Source organism: Branchiostoma belcheri, unplaced genomic scaffold (assembly GCF_001625305.1).
Source record: "Branchiostoma belcheri isolate BF01 breed outbred unplaced genomic scaffold, Haploidv18h27 scaffold26, whole genome shotgun sequence".
NCBI classification, from domain to species: Eukaryota; Metazoa; Chordata; class Leptocardii; order Amphioxiformes; family Branchiostomatidae; genus Branchiostoma; species Branchiostoma belcheri.
This window is the reverse complement of record NW_017803865.1, coordinates 681,027-701,467: the sequence shown is the minus strand read 5'-3', so window position 1 is coordinate 701,467 and position 20,441 is coordinate 681,027. Positions and strand designations below refer to the sequence as shown.

Sequence of the window (20,441 nt, the reverse complement as noted above, 5' to 3'; positions counted from 1 at the left end):
CCTCTCTATGTTCTGTTTGGTGTTCTCAGTGCCAATAGGGACGTCCTGTAGGTGGTACATCTGACACAGGTATGCCATGACTGGTTCTGGGGCTTCAAACAAATCCTTCAGGTAGTGTTGGAAATCGTACCTTTCCCTGGGACAAAAGTTTAAAAGGTAGATGGTGATTTGGACAGTAGTCATCAAGCTTCAATATCATTCAAAGCACTGTTAAAAAATAGACAGTTTCTTGTAGAAAATGACAGGATACTGTTAACATACAGAAAGTGGACAGCCTACCTGAGCTGCTGTATGGGTTTTTGTGACACAAATTCAGACACTGGCCTGGTGGGAGCCCTGACAGCATTCACCTTCAGCTTCTGGTTATCTCTCACCTGTCATACAGGAACACTGTGGGTCAAACTTAGGTCAAATCAAATTAACTATAGGGATTGCCTTATGGAGACCCCATAATGGTGTAGATGTATAGAGCGGTGCCCATCTCAATTTCCTTAGCCCTTGGGCCACACAGCTGTGCAGGCACAGATAATACTACAGTAGGGGGCCATATGTATTCAACATCCATACTCTTTCCCATGCTGAGCACTAAGCAAGGAAGCAGTATGTACCAATTTGTATGACTTGGTCAGAGAATCGAATCCACTACCTAATACATGCAAAGTGAATTATTTTGTTGTTTTGGTGACAAATATAAAAAAAATTGATACAACAGAAATGCAACAAAAAGTTAGAAGAACAAAAAGCAAGTCATACCTCATTGAGAAACTTGTTCATGTCTTCCTGGTCCTCACACACAAAAGCCCTCATGTCATTGTAGGAGATGATGTGCTCCAAATACCGGGCATAGCCACGATTTGGCACATTCATCTGAAAAAAAAATATATATACATACATTTGTATACAGATACAGTACTTGAAACACTGTCTCACCAGTAAAAAAGGAAAATACAGGCAAGGGGGTCTCTGACAATACAGACGTTACGTCCCTTTCCCCTCCATTTTCCCTAGGAACAGCCCTGAGGATTATCCTGGATCTAGAATGGGGATTATTTAGATCTACAATGTGTAATGCTGCTTACAATGAGCATGATAGGTTCATAGATGTTCTTCTTGAACTTGTCCCTGTTGGCCCGCAGCCACTGCACGGCGTCATACGTGTGGCGGTGCTTCTGTCGCAGCAGGTTCAGCCTCTGGTTCCGCACATCCTCCAGGTGTCGGATCTCATCCTTACACCCTGCAACATGTCAGCAGCTCAACTTTAAGTTGCTTGATGCAGTTGGAAGAACATGGAAAAATAATGGTCTTCTGACACAACCTATAACTATGGGAGGCTACCTGGATGTTAAAATTCACACCAGTCATGAGCAGAACAAAATAGAAAAAGGTTCTCAGCTGCTAAAAGATGTGATAGCAGATCTACAAAGAAATTTCTGAGTTTCTAAATTCTCAGGCAAAAGATGACAATTTCTTTTGCATCAGTGGCTACTTCAAAGCAAATAGTTGTTGTTGTTGGGACTGTTGTAACACACTGTAAGTCACCTCTGGCTGTTGAACCTACTTTTAATGTCCCTGTCCAGCTCCCTGCGCTCTTCCTTGATTCTGTCTTTCTCGGTCTGCAGTTTCCTCATGTCTGAGTTGATAGCCCTCAGCTCCAAACCAATCTCATTGATTCTTGGCTGTCAGAGAAAATGCAAAAGTCTGTCATAAACGAAATTCACTATACTTAATCAAAAACACACGGGCATTTTTTCAACCCATTGGTAAACATCTTGTTTGGGTGTTTAAATGCAAACTTAACTGTCATATTCAGACCTACTAATGTGATTTATTTCTAAGAAATGAGTTGAAGGAAACTTACTGTGACATCTTGGGCTGTCTCAATGACTTCCTGCAGTTCATTCTGCAGGGCACCTAGGTGGCGCTTTAGTTGGTTCAGCCTAACAGTACAAACAATATAAAATGATAAATGTTGACCTGTTCATCAAATAACCATTTCCATTAACGAGGTAATAAACTTTGCATTTCGCTTTTCAATTAAAATTTTACAACATAAGAATGCCAAGCTCAGACATCAAAGACAAAAAAAGAAAACAGTTAAGTACTGTGCAGCTCACATTTTGACACGGTCGCTCTCTTGCTGCTTCTTCTCCTTGATTAACTCTTGTACATCTGTGATCTGGTGATGAAAAAAGTATGGTAACATGTAACATCATATTATCAAGTAACCACATCATTATTACAGTTTTCAGTACTACTAGCCGACTGCTGCTGACCCATGTCAGGGACACGAGCAGCAGAAGCATTAGGGAGGATAAAAGCATTGGTGAAACTGGCAGTTGCTTGAACAGAACTTACATCCTCCTGCAGCTGGGCAAGGTTCTCAGATCTCTCCTTGCACTGTCCTGTAGTCTGGCGGATTTGGTTTTGCTGCAGAACAATAAACACACTGTTATTACAACTCATAAGGAGAAGTATAATGTTTGACGTGCAAATTTGCATATTACAACAACTACTGGATTTATAGGCAGAAGAGAGAGAGAGAGAGAGTTCACCTTTCCCTTGATGTCTTGGTCGATCTTTGCGGCATGTTCCCTGGCGCGATCTGCCTGCCTCTGGCGAGGGGCATTTTTCTTCTGTTCCTCGCGCAGTCGCTGGGTGAACTCTGTCTTCTTGCTTTTGGCTGAGTTGAACTTTTTTTGGTTCTCAACCATTTGCTATGCAAAAAAAAAAATTATAATGATAGCCTTGTCTACTACATGCATGTAACATGCACAGGCTTATGTACTGAGACTATAGTCATCTTCATAAATTGTACATCTAGTTCTTGAACGTGTTTTACAGTCAGTTGAATAACCTGTCTATCAAGTTCAAATAGAAGAGACTCCCTATTTTTCTACTTGACTTTGAGAAAAGAATGAGGAAAACTTACAGCCCAGGGTTTCTTCTTTTCCAGCACTTGAATTTTAGCCAGATGTCTCTCCCGTTCACGGTAGCGTTCGACATCCTGTTCCAAGCGAGCGTTTCTTTCCTTCAGGCGCTCCAAGTGAGTTCTGTGCTCTTCCAGCTTGTTGGTGAGCTGACGCTCATCTCGTCGGAAGTCCTTCAGACGACAGTGATCTTCGTGCAACTGTGCTGACCCAACCTACAACACACGAGACCATGTAAAGTAAAGGTAAAATAGCATCAACTTGAAGTGTAATGCTTAAGATGAAGCTAGTGAATCTGTTTTGTCATTTCAACGATTTTAGATATTTTAAGCGAATTAATATTGATCTGCCAATTTGTACACGAGTCTGTCAATTCAGCCTGTTGGCTGCCATGTGACTTGTCTTTGATTTTAATTAATAATAAACCAGTCTACTAGTGGACTATAGTACAAGCATAATGCAACACCAAAACTTACAGCTTTTTCTGTGTTTTCCAGCAGTTGGTATTTGTCCATCTTGGCAAAATCTGCTACTCTGTCCTGCATGATAGAAAAGATACATCAAGTTAAGTGCTGATTAAAATATTGAAATTTTTCAACATTAAGGGCTCCTAATAAATGTTTGACAATTAAAAAAGTTTTTCATAAAGCATCATATATTAGAAATGCAAATCCCTACTGACACTTACCTGTGGTAGGAACTGACACAGGTTGTTGACCTGGATGTTGAAGCTGGCCACTGTCTCCTGTACTTTCTTCTGGGTGGCATGCTGACCGTTCAGACTCCAGTCTGACCTGTTATCCCGGTGAATCTGCCTCCTGATCACTACGTTGTCCTCATCTTCACCACCATGTCTGTAAGGAACAGCAACCAATCATAAGACAGGGCTGAAACACCACCTGTCACTTGCATTTTGCAGATAGAACAATGGCTTGACCACTGAGGCAACACCAAAAATTAGAATGGAGGTAATGATAAAAGGTAAATCTACCTGTATTGACGTAAAGCATAACATTTTAAGGAAGTTCTTTAATTTCAATACAGAAATGAGGAAGACTGCTGATAACAACAGTGTACTTACAGCTCCAGCTCGATGTATCCTGTTTCCTTGCAATGTTTCACATACTCTCCAATCTACAAAAGGACCAAGTTATGATGATGTTAAAAGAAGGCAAGACTATTAATACAGATTAGTCTTATAATAATAAGTTATAATAGAATAGCAGCATTGAAATAACAAGTTCACAATAAAAAGATGAATATGTTAAAAAAAACTACAAATACTAGTATATTTTGTATGAATACTGTAAGTGTACTGATGTTAATGTTATCTTTTTGTTTGTGTTCTGTGTGAATTAATCTCGAGACATGAATTGGTTTTGCCATACTAGCCACCCCCTTCCCCACACCTTACCTCTGTCACAACTACCCCACACAGGTACTTAAGATAACATTACATGAACTGTGACACTGCTACAGTAACTACTTGTAATGACAACAGACAAGACACCACTGACTGCTCACCTCCTTTGCCCTGCCTAGGACGTTGGTGCTGCCCCCCAGGCCCAGGCACATCGCACACACTATGCTGGACTTGCCGGTGCCATTGGGCCCAATGATCACATTCAGCTGGGTTCCGGGGTAGAACTCACATGCATCATATGTGCTTCACAGTAGGAAAGAAAGAAGATGAGAGAAAAAATGAAATACCGGTATAATGAAACCGAGTGGGTTTGTTTTGTTGACCTCAAACCAGCCTACATTTTCTGAATTGAGGTTATGATGAGTGAGGAGGTTATGGGTCAGACAAAATCAGTGGCGGTGGCAGCGGGGGTGGCAGGGGGGGGCGACTGCCCCCCCAAAAAAATAATCATGAAATTCTAGTGTATTTTCTCTAAATGTATGGAAAAGCCAGCGAACAGTTAGATTTTTACCTTAAAAATGCTTGTAAAACGCATTTTCCGCGCTGCGTCCCCCTTGTGGACTTAGATATTAACATAGCATGTGGAAATTCGGGACGCCATGGACTCGAATAACGAGTAAGAAACTTAGCTACTAAGTACTCAAAATTTAGCTTCGTGTACCAGCAAAATTTCCCCCCAAAAAAGCAGGAAAACGCATTTCAGAGGGTTAAAATTTCACAATTTCCCGGGGGAGCATGACCCCGGACCCCCCTAGGTGCGGCGCGGCGGCTCGCGCCTTCAGCGCTCGATAGTGGATTCCATACAAATCTCGCCCCCCCAATCAAAATTTCCTGCCGTCGCCTCTGAAAATATACAAAATTAATAAGTACAATGTAACATGACAAACATAATACCGATAACATGACTCATGTCCTCCTAAATGTTTTATCTTTAAACATAGAGTGGAAGCCTTAGTCAAATCCTTACACATACAAGGTACATGTTTCACAAACCCAGGCTTTGAGTTTTAACCTCCCTGTATAAACATAACAAAACTGAAAGTGATTGCATCATAATTAGCCAACTAGCGGTAGTTGGGTAACACATGTATGTTCATGGGTGTGAAAAATCATGAACTTAAAAAAAGAAAACGTAAGATTTAATTTTACTGATCTTAACCAGGACAAGGGTTAAGCGAGCAGAGGTGGAGTGGGAAGACTCTACAGACCTGGAGAGTACATTTAATGAACTTTGGCCATGACATCTGCCATGCAACAGGATGACAGGTGAGACCAGCCAACCAACAGCTAGCTATAGTACAAATGTATCATGAAAGTTCATCTGTGTTGGTAGTTACATGTTTAGTTAAAACTTTTGGTCCAACACAAAAAAGTTCTCTCACCTAGAGCTTTCGACCAGTCACTCTGGTCCTCCTCAGTAGGCTGACCCAGTGAAGCTTGTCTACCAGGCAGATACCTTTGACCTGTCACTTCAAAGAAGCCATGTGACAAGCTTCACTGGGTCAGTCTACTGAGGAAGACCAGAGTGACTGGTCGAAAGCTCTAGGTGAGAGAACTTTTTTGTGTTGGACCAAAAGTTTTAACTCTAAACAGCTAGCTATAGGTTTAGGCCAATGAGAGTGTTATAATTACCCTAGCCTGGGTGCCAGACCCACAAGCATACTATGCTGGATAACTTTGAGCCTAGTGTGCTGTCAGTGTGGGTCTGGTACCCAGGCCAGGCTAGTCTAGGCTAGTCTGATAATAGTGTTGGGACAAGTTAATACTGGTCCAAATCCTGATCCCCATGCAAGGACCAGGCTTCTGAGCCACACTCTATGAGTAGAGTAGAGTAGAGTAGATCTTTCGTCTCGGTAGGAAGTTCTCTTCCACTTTGAGCCGCTGCCCACATCCATAACATGATGAAATTTGAAGTTCAAGTCATCTCTACTGTACCTGAGTCCTCTAACCAAGAATGTTGAAATCAGTTCTTGAGTTCCATGCTCTGAGTCTGACAACACCATCTTGTCAACTAGATAAGACCATTCATTCCATCTGTGGGCCCCCCATGCATCAAGCCACAAGAAAACATCTGGAAGTCATTAAATGAAGCCAGCATTTTTCAAGACCATTCTGGCCATACTGGACAGCTGGATACATCTGGCAAAACTACAGCAAAATCCATGGTAACCCTGCCCGACATAAAAATTACACTCCCTGTGCTTGCTATAGAAATGTGGCTAGTGGCTATTCTACCTGTATGTATAATCGGCCATAATGATAATCATCTATCCCTTTCCCTGGACTTGGCATCTGAGGTGTTTTTGTTTCCGATCGTCTACCAAGATTTTGCATCACAATTGGCCATTTCATTCATAAATCAATTGAAATGTAAAATCTACCTACCCAGTGCGCTAATGTTAATTAACAGAACAATGCACTGCGTGCATTTAACGGGTAGTAAATAAATTATAGTGATTGTTATAAAATGTTCAAGCAAGCCAATATATTTTGCCATTTCCATCCAACATGCCAGCGTTCTTTTCTATAATCGTAGTTCAATCCATTTTGCATGTAGCACATGCAATAGCAACCAGAAAGGAAGTGAGAAAGTGGAAGTGCCCTCATTCAAAACTTCGACTGTCTACTAGTATAATTTTTCTAGACAGGTCTAGCACGTTTGTAAACTTTATGGAGTAATGTTGCATGTTGGAACGTTGCGCGATATTTCATAACTGACGTGGACACGTCGTCTGCAATAAACACTGGCTACGTCATATATGTATTCTTAGCATTAATAATTCAGTTCCGTCAACAACAAAACAGAAGAGCAGGCGGCATGCCAGGACAAAAATTTTATCAACATCAACCCGCCGCCAAAATTATGCTGAACTTACAAGAAGTTGATCATCTTGATCCGAACGATCATCCCTCGAACAAATCCATCTGACGATGCCGTTGGCATTGGGCCTGGTTGACTGTCAGGAACGGCTCCGTTGCCCTGAGATCGTCTTGAAGTCGCCCCTTTCTCCCTCGACTTGCCCTTCCTTTCCGCCATTTTGAGGCTTCCCGCGAAATGTCTGCATCCGGGCACTTGGGGAAAATATACCAATCTAGGCTGTCAATCAAACTTTCCACTTTGACCAATAAGAAAGCGGAATTTGGTCAGGTGATCTTAGTGGGCGTGTAGGTCAAACTTCTTGGGTTCATTGGGTCATAGAATGGGACGATATCGGATATAGGGGTGTAGAATATTGACCAATGATTTTCATCTCTATTTTGATAGATCAATTGAAATCTTTCAAATAAAATAGATGAAATCATGTCGATATATTTATTGATATATTTATTTCTATAGTTTGACACCATGCATAAACAAACTGAATGTAAATCGATGTTAGCATCCCTATAAGTGGAATGGAACAAACGATTTCGTCGTCCAAGATGGCTGCCGTCTGAAAGTAGATTGTGTTCAATTTTACTTATTTTACAAATCCTGTGTGTTTGGGACACTTATTCACAATGAACGTGGTGCTGGCGGTGAAGCAGTATGTGGCGAAGATGATAGAAGACAGTGGACCGGGCATGAAGGTTCTACTGATGGACAAAGACACGGTAAATGAAAGTGGGCGTAAAAATTGATCACACATCATAGCATCATGTCATTGATTCTGAATCGAAGTTAGCACTGCACAAAAATCCTGAATTTATTAAGGTTACCTGTAACATAATTCAGATGACACAACAGTAACATATTGTGAAGAGAGGCAGGGTTATCTAGTCTCAGCTCTGCTGAAAAGTGAGATGTACTACTGAAAGAAATTCTTACAAGAAAATAATTTTTATGACCACTGTCAGACGTCAGTTGCTAATGACTTGAGAAAAGAAATATTTACTTTGTTGTCTAGTATCTGCTCTCTGCTTAAAAGTGAGATTACTGAAAGAAAGTTCTTACAGTCAAAATTATGACCGCAGTGCTAATAACTATTTATTTTCAACCAGATCTTTATTTGGTATTCTTCTAGCTTTCTGGTACTTTTTATCATAAATGTGTTTAACATTACATTTATAATTTGCAAGTTCAAAGAGGAATGATAATGTGGATACTGATGTATAATTTCCACATACATGATTCTTCCTGAGTCCCAAAGTAGGGTTCAAGTCTAGAGGTGTTCTTTCCTTTGTACTTGTACCAGACCAGCATAGTGAGCATGGTGTATGCCCAGTCAGAGATCCTGCAGAAGGAGGTGTACCTGTTTGAGAGGCTGGACTCCCAGGGAAGGGAGATCATGAAGCACCTCAAGTGTATCTGCTTTCTCCGACCAACAAAGGTTAGTCACTGCAGCAAGTCTTTGGCATGGCCTACCTTACACACAATGCCAATCCCATGGCACTTGGGTTGCATAGCTCAACTTACTCAACCATTCTAGAAATTGCACATTACATACTCTATGCCAGATTGCCAATCATCTTGAATTCGGATCTCCCAATTTCGTGAGCCTGACAGCTTGGCTTTACACATGCACTGAAGTTATCAGGGAGGTCTTGTACAAGTTCTTTGGGGGTGATTTTTGTGATTTGTAACAAAAGCCTTTGTACAACCATAAACATCATCTTTACTTTTGGAAAAAGCTGTGACACATCACCATCCCGATGTCACCATTCTTAATGTCATGAAATTTGATGTCTAAAGTGGGCTTTTGTTTGGGTATTTTGCCATCTCTAGGTTACATATGATGTTTTTGGCATTGAATTGGAATAGGAACTGCAAAGTTCTGTTATTTGTCAACATTGTATCATTCACATCCTATTTCTTAGTTACAATGGGATTATTCTTTGCCTTGTAGGAGAATGTTGAGTTCTTGTCACAGGAACTGAAGAATCCAAGATACGGAATATACTATATATGTAAGTATAAACCATTTCAAAATACATGTGTAAGTACAGTTGAGTATATTGAAGATCCAATTGTGAGTTTTGCAGCAGATTTTGTTCAAATCTCTGAAAAGCAAGAGTTAGGTTGCTCAATAACATGGACTTGGGTCAATAACATTTTGTCCTTAATTGAGTGACTGTGTGACCAAGTCTGAACAAGAATGATGATGCTTTTACTAGAAAGTCTCTTGTAGCAGCATCTGTAGAAAAGACAGTTGTTGCCTGTTCCTAACAAGGTGTGTGTTTCAGATTTCAGTAATGTCATCAGTAAAAGTGATGTGAAGGTCCTTGCAGAGAATGATGAACAGGAGGTGGTTAGAGAAGTACAGGTCAGTAATCATTCATGTGGAATATCAGAAATATCCCGTCCCGTAACTACACAAATTGTTGCCTTTCTAGTCTTGTATCTTGGTTAAACAGATCTTTATCAAAAGGGACACCATCTCTTATCTTTACCATTTTGGGAAATAACGTTAATTAAATAACAGGTGAACATTTTGCAAGTCTTCCCTACCTGTGTTCCAGGAATTTTATGGAGATTACATAGCTGTGAACCCACATCTGTTCTCATTCAACCTCACTGGTTGTAGTCAGGTAAATACCGTGGCTTCTTTTCTTATTGTGTAAAGGTGGGGGCTGTCTGAAAGGATGTGCAGTCCATGTTTTCTTCTTTCCTCTGCCACTTTCTTTATCTTCTTTCAACCTAACCAGTGTAACAGACCAGAGTATACCCCTGCCCAGAATGTACCCAGGTATCTTCTGGCATGGGGTATATTTTGGCATGTTGTACCTGTAGGTAATCTGCCATTCCTTTGTTGTGTTGTAATTCCCTTATTACCAACAGCTTTGCTCAAACTACAAAGCAGTGATACAGCTAAACATCGGCCTGATCCTTTATTCTCACAGGTTACTTCTCTTCCTTTCTACCCTCATCAGGTATTTGTATCTTGCTTCTGTGGTCTATGCTTAGTGCATCCTCCCTTGTTGAATACTCAGTTGTTGGTTTTCTCTGTTGCAAAATAATTACATTTCCAAATACATGTAGTACTTAATTTACATGAAAAGTTGATTTATTCTGTTTTTGTTTTGTTTGTTTGTTTGTTTGTTTGTTTGTTACTTCCTTTGTTGATGAATGAAGTGTTGTTTTTTTTCCCAAGTTGAACATCCTTGTAATCTATCTGGCATCATAGATGTGCCTTCAAATAGAACAAATTGCACATCTATGTTGCTTGTTTACTGTCTGTTTTGGGGGTTGTTCGAAAAGTCAGAAGATTCTAATGGAGGAAACAGAAACAATGCATCATATCACTCTTGACTCAGGGTATCAACTGGACGTCTCAGGCCCTGGCCAGAAGTTGCCAGGGACTCACCGCTCTTCTGTTGGCTCTCAAGAAGTGTCCCATGATCAGGTATGTCTGTCTTACTGTAGGACTCATGGGGCTCCTTTTTCTATGATATGGATGTTTAGTGATTGATGTGTGGATAATTTATTGATATAAGTTTATATCATGTCACTAACCATCCATGTGTACATGTATAAGGCATACCATATACATGTACATACATATCCTCTGCCTTCAATCTTGCTGGCATACATGTAAAACTGATCATGTAAAAGGAATGTCTAAGTGTGTGCAAGCTCTATTATACATGTATTTCTATTTTCCTTAGGTTCCAGAACTCATCCGAGATGGCCAAGCGATTAGCAGAAAATGTCAGAGTAAGTACAAGACCCAAGATAAACCTAACATAGAGAGTTTGGAAGCCTTGTGAGTGAACCCTAATCTTGTTAATTTTCGGACGGTGAATAGTTTCATCAGTTTGGTAGATCCATGTTTGTTATACACAACCAAAGAGTCAATGTTTGTTAAACATAACTAAAGAGTCAATACACGTACCTACTTTGTCGAAATTAGGTCCTCTACAAAATTGTTTTCATTTTGCAGCAAGTCATTTCCAAGGAGGCAGGTCTGTTTGACTTCAGAAAGCCTGATGTGCCTCCACTGTTACTGATCCTGGACCGAAGAGATGACCCAGTCACCCCACTCCTTAACCAGGTGTCACAACACTTTCCTCTCAACTATACAAAAAGATATACATTGAACATGTATGGATACTTGCATACACTGGTAATGAACATTTTCCTTTTTTAGGGTAAGTAGACTGTTGCCTCATTTAGAGTCTCAAGGTTATCACTGGTTCTGTAGGTTCTATTTACCAGTGCATAATCATTTAGCATTGTGGGAGCTGCTCAAAGTGACCAACCCTGTCTGCGATGTTTGATTCTAGTGGACGTACCAGGCCATGGTTCATGAGTTGTTAGGTATCCATAACAACAGGATCGACCTGTCGTCCGTCCCCGGGATCAGTCGTGACCTGAGGGAGGTCGTCTTGTCTGCAGAACACGATGAGTTCTACGCAAGTGTGAGTATCTACATGTACATTACTGTTAGTCTAGCAGAATATCTACCCTCTGCATAACACACTGCTTTGAAATTATATAACTGCAGCAGATCTGTATTGCATCAAATAACTTGTCTCACAACTCCAATATCAGGAATTGTTAGAAATCATGCACAAATATGATTGTTCCTTTTAAAAAACCTTTCCACTACATCATGTATGTATCTTAACAAACTAATTCAAGTTATTCAAATAACAAAAACCAACATTGTTGTATAGGAAGACATGATACATGTATACATTAACAGCTTGTTAATTTGCAAAGCCCTGAAGAATGTTCCAACTAAAATGACCTTTTGATGTGTTTTCCCCAGAATATGTTTTTAAACTTTGGAGAGATTGGCTCCAACATCAAAGAACTGATGGAGGATTTCCAGAAGAAAACCAAGAGTCAGCAGAAAGTGGAGTCCATTGCAGATATGAAGGTGACCAATTTTTCACCGCAATGTGGCTAAGGCTAAGCATTGTTCTGTGTTAAGTTTTTCTCTTATACCATGCTGGTTCCATACACAAAGATGTTCATATTCTATTTTTAAACCTGAACAAAATTTACCTTTGAAATACAGTTTTAAGGATTTACTGTAAAATTCCATGTCTTATTTCTGGCTACAAATTTATATGTATGTTCCTTGTCCAGGCATTTGTGGAGAACTATCCTCAGTTCAAGAAGATGTCTGGTACAGTTGCCAAACATGTGACCGTGGTGGGAGAGCTGTCTCGCCTGGTGGGAGCTCACAAGCTCTTAGAGGTGTCTGAGGTAGAGCAGGAGCTGGCCTGCAAGTCTGACCATTCCAACCACCTGCAGGTAGGAAAAATCATCAGGTCAATGGTACAATTGATGAATGCATACTTTTTTCATCTGTAGAAATAGATTACATTGTGGTGTTCAATGTGACCACACTGTAGGTACATGTGTACAAGAATAGCTTTGAGAAACCATGTACTTAAGTACAAAAGCTTGTATAAAACCATTTAAATTTTTGTGTGATGTGAGTTATCTTAACAGGTAAATACATAATCATTTATTCCTTATGACCTCAAATAAATGGCTTTTTCATACACAAAATGTTTTTAATACACAAGAACAAGGTGGTAACATGGTAACATTGCATAATAGCAAAACAGCAGTTGAGAAACTGACACAAGCTTTGTGTCAGTGCACATAAAACAAGTGATGTCAGCCATGTACATCCCTGTTCTGTCCAGAGTATCAAGAAGCTGTTCCAGGATGAGCAGGTATCAGAGCTGGACCTGGTGCGGCTGGTCCTGCTGTACGCCTTACGGTACGAGAGGCATCCCAACAACGAGGTGCACTGGATGATGGACGCCTTGGGAAGGAGGGGGGTTAGTGACAGATACAAGAAGGTTGGTCCCAACTCAATAATCAAGTCAACATAGCAAACTGTTCACAACTATACAATGGTATTTTGCTTATCTGCAAAGGATTCTATACGATGCACAATGTGTATAAAACCGAACATGAGCTCGTAAAAGGATCCAAAGGAAAACATTAAAGCACAGGGGTTAAGTGATAGGGGCTGCTTGTACTCAGAAATTATCTCCTATAAATTTGCATTGCAACAGATCAAAAAGTAGCACTCAGGTTACAGTCTACTGCAATAACATACTTGGATCTGATGTATGATTTACTCAGACTTCATTCCACTTATGTAATTAGTATATATACAGGATAAAGACAGTTGTTGTGAGTTGTTGACAAGAAAAGATGAAACTTACTAAGTTTTATCTTTAAGTTACTTAGCAAATATTTGTAACAATTACGAGCAAGACAGAAATTTCAAGGAGACCTTTTATGTATATCTATTGCCGCAAAGAATATTGGTGATTTTATCTGCAAGTAACTCAGAGAAAAACCCTGCAGATAGTAACTCAGGGTTACAGAAATAGACTTGGCAGATATGGATTGCGCAGTGTTTGTATCACAAGAGTGCCTAATTTGACTGTTACATCATTCCCAGCTTGTGTCAGCGATTGTGGAGTACGGAGGGGCCAAGCGCCGTGGAACTGATCTGTTCGGCACAGACAACACCAACCCCATCTCCTTCACTAAGAAGCTCCTTAAGGGCCTTAAGGTACTTCTGTCCACTATGTGTTGGTGCATGGCATACTTAAGATAAATGTTGCAATGTTCCATCTATGTCTGTAATCTTTGTGTCAGCCCATGTTAAGAGCACCCGACGGTAATTGCACACCATTAAGGGATAATGTGGCCATTCCTAATGTGGCTTATCTAATCCATAAAGCTGCCAGGACTAGTCAACGCTCTGATATCAGTTAACGGATCACTTCGTTAGAGCGTGGTGGGAAGATTTGTGAAGATACCAGAGCTTAGAATGTTCAGGAGGTGGATTGCTCGTGTCAGGTCTTCACAATACTGGCATTCATCAGATATGCTTCAGCTACAATTCATAGATTAAATGGAAAGGGGCATTTCTGGATCAATTGTAGGGGATTTTCATACTTCAACTCTTTACCATACAGTCATTTGTCAAATATAGAAATGTACTTTTGCTTTGATTTTCATATATTTATGTGACATGAGAAATTAGGTCATTCGTATGAAGGAAACATCACCCCCAATATGCTGCAATGGTAGTCATTGATCAAATGGCTCTCAGTTTACGGAAGGAGAAAGGAAAATAGAGCTTTACGGGCGTCAAATGCAGAGTGGATAGACGACAACAATATGTTAGGAATCTACAGTTCATCATCAAAGAGTCTTTAGTAGTAGAAGTAGTATCTGATATTTGATAATACTGCTGCAGGGTTGGAAGTAGAAGAAGTTAGAAGTTGAAGATGAGAAGTTAAAGTTGAGATGTGAAGTATGGTAGAGGGTCTGCATGCCCTTTTTCGTTAACCGTTATGGGCTATTTTAATTCACCGTTAATCGTTGCCGGCCCGATCTAATTCGACGTTAAGCGTTATCAGTATATTCCTCGTGAAGCGTTATGGGTCGTTTTAATTAAACGTAAAACGTTATTTGTCATCCTAAATTCAGCGTTAAGCGTTAATGAATAATTCTTCGTTACGCCTAATTTTGCCTTTCAAAGTGCAGGAAAGTGCGTCATTGAAGGTTTAAAAATACAAAATTTCCCGCGGGAGAATGCCCCCGGACCCCCCCTACATTGCTCGCGCCGTTGGCGCTCGACTCGCGCTTCTGCGCTCGGTCCCTTCGGCTCTAGCCAGAACCAGTTTTCCCTTCAATTTCCGGAAGTTTGCGGAGAGTTACAGAATTTTTTTAACGAATCCGTCAACCTTGACAGGCAAATTAACAAAAATCTTCAGTAAAATATGAAAACATCAGAAGGATCGACAAACACTCTCAACACCATGATTTGCCTCTCAAGATGCGGGAAATTGCGTTTTTGAAGGCTTAAAAATCCTAAATTTTCCGGGGGAGCATTCCCCCGGACCCCCCTAGATTACGAGCGCCTTTGGCGCTCCCTTCTCAAAATCCATCGGTAAAACTGGGGAGACTGAAAAAATGCAAGCTGGCCGACGTCGAGTCGGACACCCCGGTATTTGTGGATGCACTCGGGGACCAGGGCAGGTGGGAAGCACAGGGAACACATACCTTTAATGCATGCTTCATTACATGTAAGGTATACGTAATTTTGTCTGTGATCACCTTTTCTCACAAAGCGAGATACCAAATCCAGTGCAGCTCGAAAAAAAAGCATGCCAATTTACCGTTAAGCGTTGCCGACCGTCCTGAATTTACCGTTAAGCGTTATCGGCCCTGCTGAATTTACCGTTAACCGTTGCCAGGACCCCCCCATGCAGACCCTCATGGTATTATGTTGGTGTATCTGTGTGTAGGGTGTGGAGAATGTGTACACTCAGCACACCTCCCTGCTGCAAGATGTCCTGGATCAGCTCATTAAGGGTAAACTGAAGGATGGGAGTTACCCTTACCTGGGCACCAGCACCCTCAGGGACAGGTCAGTCTGATAAATGCCTATTCTTTTGTTGTCTTGGCCAGTTTCCATGGCTCCTGTATGTGCTTACCACTACCCTTTCCACACAATCTGCCACTCTTTGTCAAATACTTAATATTCTTGATGCTTTTCTTTTTGAAGCTTTTGCAGTGCTTCTCAAAATCATGACACCATGGATATGTATTTTTGTTATACAGTATTGTTTAATCTGCAAAAACCTCCTTTCCACAAAATGAATGGATTTATAGTACTAAACACTTAACACAAGGTGCAATAAGGTATTTTCAAAACAGATGAAATAGTTCATGGCCTGTCTTGTATGTTATATAGCCTGGCAACTGTTGTGGTACATGTATCTTTAATCCTGCCCAGGCCTCAGGATATCATAGTGTTCACAATCGGTGGAGTGACATATGAGGAATCTCTGGCCATCCACAACATGAACAGGACCACTCCAGGGGTCAGGATAGTTCTAGGGGGCACCACTGTTCACAACACAAAGAGGTATGGACTTGGCAGCACTGATGAACAAAGAGATTTGCCTTTTAGATACATGTTCCAGACTACCGTATGCTTGTTGGCTAGATGCAATCTCTCAATCTAGGATTGATGTGTTAAAATGTTCAGTTTGTCTAATTATTACAGTAGAGTGGAACTCACTGCATAGTAAGGGCAACCCGACAAGATAGCTTGTTGGTTGTGCAATGTAACACCCCCTTTCCACTAGTGGTTGTGACACTGAGTGACTAGTGGGCAGATAGATTGCTTAACAAATTGTTGTCTTTTAAAAGTTTAAAATCATAGTTTTGCATGGTGCATCTTATTCTACTTATAAGTTATAAAGTCAAAGGTCACACATAGCCAATTTCAGTTCCTCAACGATCAGCACTCATTGTCAAGTGGAAGCAGGCCTAACCAGCTTCTGCCATGTGCATGCAAAGTGTGATATGCTAAAGGGCAAATATTATGCTTCTACAATACAGATACAATAACTATTTACACGTGTAGTTGATTTGAAAGGCTTAAACTGAGAAAATGTGACCTTTGCTTTTCTTTTTCTTCACAGCTTCTTGGAGGAGGTATGGCAAGCGACACAAGGTCTGAGATTCCAATACACTAATGCACAGGCCTCCCCTCAACACAGATGGACATGAGTCTTATATTCAAATGGACAAAAAAATGATGCACAGAATTAAGCACTTAACAGTCAACTTGCTATCCTTCAACTGTGTAATACAGATATCGCTTACGGCATCAGCCCAGAAGTTGTAATGATGAAGTTGAAACTGTTTATATACTAGTATTATAAGCAAGGCTTAACTGTAGTCTTACCTGGATCAGTACAGTCTGCAATCAGGAAGGTGACATGAGAATGTAATTATCTAGAGAGACATTGTCTGTTGCACTTAGGCTCTAACAAATGTCGTTAATACATGTCTCGGCTGATAACATCTCTGTGATCAGGTGTGGAAGTAGAAGGGATATACATGTACTGCTGTGTTTTGTGATATTTGAGAAGCATACATGTTATAAGCATCAGGGTGCCAAGTTATTACATGTACTTCATACCAGATTGGAGTCTTTAACCTGAGTGGAAAAATTTGCTTTGATATTGTTGCCCTTGGGCTGCATTCAAAGAATACCCCAATTTTAGATCTGATAAATTTGATGTTGAAACCTAGCCTTGAGCTGGCTACAGAGCACTGATCAATACCCATTGTGGAGTACAATTTGGGTGATTTGAGCTGCGGTTCTGAAATTGATTCCAGATCAGCAATCACAGCCCCTTTCCTGTCAAGAAGAAAGACCAAAAAGCTAGGTGCACAACTGTGGGTACACGTAAGAGAAATCCACTTCTAAAATCACTGTAGCAAGTGAACACATTTTTTACACTTGACTGAACAGGTACATGTAGTTGTGTGGATAACTAAGGCTTTTTGCCTTCCGGGTTGATTGGATACTGCATTCAGTTATCTATGCAGCATGAAAATTTTGATAGATACTGAAAAGAGTCTGCAGTTTCAGTTACGATATTAACAACACAATTTGGAAATGCTAGCACCTGTTTTCAGCTGTCATTAGTTCACACTGGCCAAGTGAATATTGCAGATATTTTACAGTATTCACTGTATGGAAAAGTCATGTGCGTATTACAATATAACATGCATTTCATTGAAACTGAGCCCGCCATTATCAGAGTATAGAAGCGAGTCACAGAAAGACTAGACCAAACAGATTTGGAGAGCACTAAAAACGTATAAATTAACTAGAATTTCTCCCTCTGGGCCTTTGCCTGTCATGATGTTTCTTGTCCATATGTTAACAAATGGCATATCATTGTGGAAAGCGGAAACTTTGAATCAGTCTGCGGGTCATGAGTCAAGCAGAAGAAGCCCTCTGATTGCCAGACTAATGCAATATAAATCACAATTTTGCTGCTGGATTAGTTTTCTTGACCTGTGGCACACTTAATGTTAATCCATGCAGGAGAGAATTGTAGTTGACCTGTAGTGTGGTACCAGTAATGCCCTGAGGAATACGGTAAAATGATTTTAATTTGGAAGGGGTGAATTTCATCAACTGTCAGGTATCAAGTAAATGCTACACCCTGACTAGCTAATGTGTATCCATAGTCCAGTTCAAGTGGTAAGCATACAGAACAAACTGCCAAAGTTGTCAGAACAAAGAGGCCCAAAGTTGCTCAATTCTTCCAATTTTACAGATACCATCATACTTTACATCAGTGAGGTTGTCTGCAGAGGTGCCACAGGCATCTTATCTCCTGGGACTTGTCTGTCACTGGAGGGAGCACATTAACCTTGACACACCTTGAATGTGTTCTACTTTGGGGAGGTTCATGAAATATGCAGGTGTCGATGTGAATTGTACAGACGTGTTAAGTGAAACAAGGATTTGCATTGCATGTTATCATTTGGGGTGATGAGGTATTAAGGTTTTCCAGGTGTATGAACAGTTGTATTCTTCTGTTTTCACTTATATTTATGCTTATGTTTAACCAATGGTTGCTACAGTGAAGTCTCGGCAGAAGAAGAACAACAGCACAGATAAAGAAAGTATTGTAGAAATGTAGATATGTGCAAACTGTAAGATGCATATGGTCTGTTAAAACGTTTGTTGGAATGGGAATGTGACGAGTTATTTTTGCCCATGTCCCCCGACTAGACTATTGATATAGCAGGTGCGAAAGTATTCATTTGTGTAACTATGCTTACTTTGCAGCATTGTTAAGGCCACCTCTCCACTAGATGGCGATTACTGAGCAGCCAAAATTGTGCGACCCTTGATTTTTGTAATTGGAACATTATACACGATGTTAAAAATAATGTAACATTTTTAATTTGTTCAACTATGAAGTTCATGAAGTGATCTGTCAAATTTTCTGTTGCTCAGCAGTAGCAGCCTCTAGTGGAAACAGGATGTAAAGAGGTCTTGATGTATGTTGGAAACAGGGCTACTCTCAAGAGGAGTACTTGTTTTGATGAATAGATATGATTGCCATTATTCCCTTTAGAGATGTAAGTACTGTGATGACAGCTCCTATTCCTGATGTATTATACTGCAGAACAGAGTACCATTGGGACTTGCCATGAATGACATGCTTTACAAGTAAAGTACACAGTAGGGGAATACAAACTCTTCAAGAGCATTCATCTAACATTTCAGCTTATATATTGTGCAATGTAATTTTATCTTGCATTTTTATCTCTTGACAGTAAAACTGATGCCAAAGTAGGTATATTGCTTTGCTATTACAATTTGTGCTGGCATAATTAAATATGCTGCACAATAATGACTACTTGTTTTTATACTGTGTAGTACTAGTAGCATTCACATATAAACATGTAAACATATACATGCATAGCTATAAACACATGAAGTTGATTACATGTGTTTTACCAACACCATGTATATTAAAAACGACAGATGGGTGTACATGTATATCGTACATTAACCCTTAATGAGATTCCTTTAAATGCGTAAACTGCTGAAAACAGTACAACAAAATCCTGCAAAAATCGTTGACAAGCCAGAGCGGTTTAAGCACGAAACCCGTTAATGGCTTTCCCATTTGCCATCAATTAGAGTAATGTACCGGTAATATTACAATGAGATTAGTTTCAGTTGGTAAAAGAAACTGCTGCGTTTCTTGTTGTTTTCACACTGAAATTCAAAGAAACAACATGTATTACAGATACCAATAGCAAATAAACTTGATGCTCCCGCTCTCTATTCACGGCATAGTTGGAACCTTTTGGGATGTCGTTACATCCATTTTCATTCCCAAATCATCAATGTTTGATTAAGTTTCACTTAAAGCAGTTGCATGGCTATTAGTTTCCATTGCCGTTCGGCACAATGAGATTGATACTAATGAACTTCAGTGCCATATGCACCGTGAGTATATCATTCACGTACTCCGAATATGACATGTGATTTAGGCTATACCGTCTTCAATATGAGAGTCTAAATTAGCTGCCTTTCTTTTGTCATAAATCAGGTGTATGATAGGAGTGTCATTTCCCAAGTTATTACAGACAGCCGAAAAGCCTAGTCTCGGGGGAACAGCCAATGAGAATTGCCCCGCTACACTGATGGCATCTCGTTTCTAACACTGCGGATTCACAATATCACCCCGAATATGCCTTTGATAGAAAATAAAACGAATTGGTGTAAAAGAGGCAGCATTTGGCTTCTGAAATGGACCTTCCAAGCTTGGGTTGTGTTTGGAAAGCA

At 40.2% G+C, this 20,441-nt stretch overlaps 2 protein-coding genes across 2 annotated transcripts in view; one reads left to right on the top strand and one right to left on the bottom strand.

Annotated features, from left to right (window-relative positions):
* LOC109471852 (structural maintenance of chromosomes protein 5-like) overlaps positions 1 to 7,426 on the bottom strand; it is a 16,024-nt gene extending 8,598 nt beyond the window's left edge. The window contains exons 1-14 of the mRNA XM_019771246.1: positions 7,227 to 7,426; positions 4,452 to 4,593; positions 4,009 to 4,061; positions 3,616 to 3,781; positions 3,404 to 3,466; positions 2,930 to 3,142; positions 2,553 to 2,714; positions 2,356 to 2,427; positions 2,115 to 2,176; positions 1,859 to 1,937; positions 1,559 to 1,676; positions 1,080 to 1,234; positions 754 to 867; positions 280 to 374 (exon numbers count right to left, since the gene is read on the bottom strand). Of these exons, the coding sequence (XP_019626805.1) occupies positions 280 to 374; positions 754 to 867; positions 1,080 to 1,234; positions 1,559 to 1,676; positions 1,859 to 1,937; positions 2,115 to 2,176; positions 2,356 to 2,427; positions 2,553 to 2,714; positions 2,930 to 3,142; positions 3,404 to 3,466; positions 3,616 to 3,781; positions 4,009 to 4,061; positions 4,452 to 4,593; positions 7,227 to 7,387 (1,655 nt within the window). The 5' untranslated portion in view covers positions 7,388 to 7,426. The remainder of the gene's footprint in view (positions 1 to 279; positions 375 to 753; positions 868 to 1,079; positions 1,235 to 1,558; positions 1,677 to 1,858; positions 1,938 to 2,114; positions 2,177 to 2,355; positions 2,428 to 2,552; positions 2,715 to 2,929; positions 3,143 to 3,403; positions 3,467 to 3,615; positions 3,782 to 4,008; positions 4,062 to 4,451; positions 4,594 to 7,226) is intronic.
* A 204-nt stretch (positions 7,427 to 7,630) lies between these two features.
* LOC109471891 (vacuolar protein sorting-associated protein 45-like) lies at positions 7,631 to 19,809 on the top strand. Its single transcript, XM_019771324.1, has 16 exons — positions 7,631 to 7,944; positions 8,526 to 8,660; positions 9,177 to 9,237; positions 9,514 to 9,593; positions 9,790 to 9,858; positions 10,585 to 10,673; positions 10,936 to 10,984; positions 11,211 to 11,321; positions 11,554 to 11,688; positions 12,042 to 12,152; positions 12,365 to 12,532; positions 12,934 to 13,092; positions 13,707 to 13,820; positions 15,568 to 15,689; positions 16,059 to 16,190; positions 16,753 to 19,809. Exons 1-16 carry the CDS (start codon positions 7,852 to 7,854, stop codon positions 16,838 to 16,840), a joined length of 1,716 nt encoding a protein of 571 aa, XP_019626883.1. The 5' UTR covers positions 7,631 to 7,851; the 3' UTR covers positions 16,841 to 19,809.
* Positions 19,810 to 20,441: the final 632 nt, after the last annotated feature.

What these genes read in the sequence shown, in the direction of transcription:
- LOC109471891 (XM_019771324.1), top strand. Translation starts at nt 7,852, where the DNA reads ATGAACGTGGTGCTGGCGGTGAAGCAGTATGTGGCGAAGATGATAGAA. An exon ending in ATACGGAATATACTATATAT is followed by an intron (nt 9,238 to 9,513) that starts GTAAGTATAAAC and finishes TGTGTGTTTCAG; the next exon opens with ATTTCAGTAATGTCATCAGT. An exon ending in AGCTCCTTAAGGGCCTTAAG is followed by an intron (nt 13,821 to 15,567) that starts GTACTTCTGTCC and finishes ATCTGTGTGTAG; the next exon opens with GGTGTGGAGAATGTGTACAC.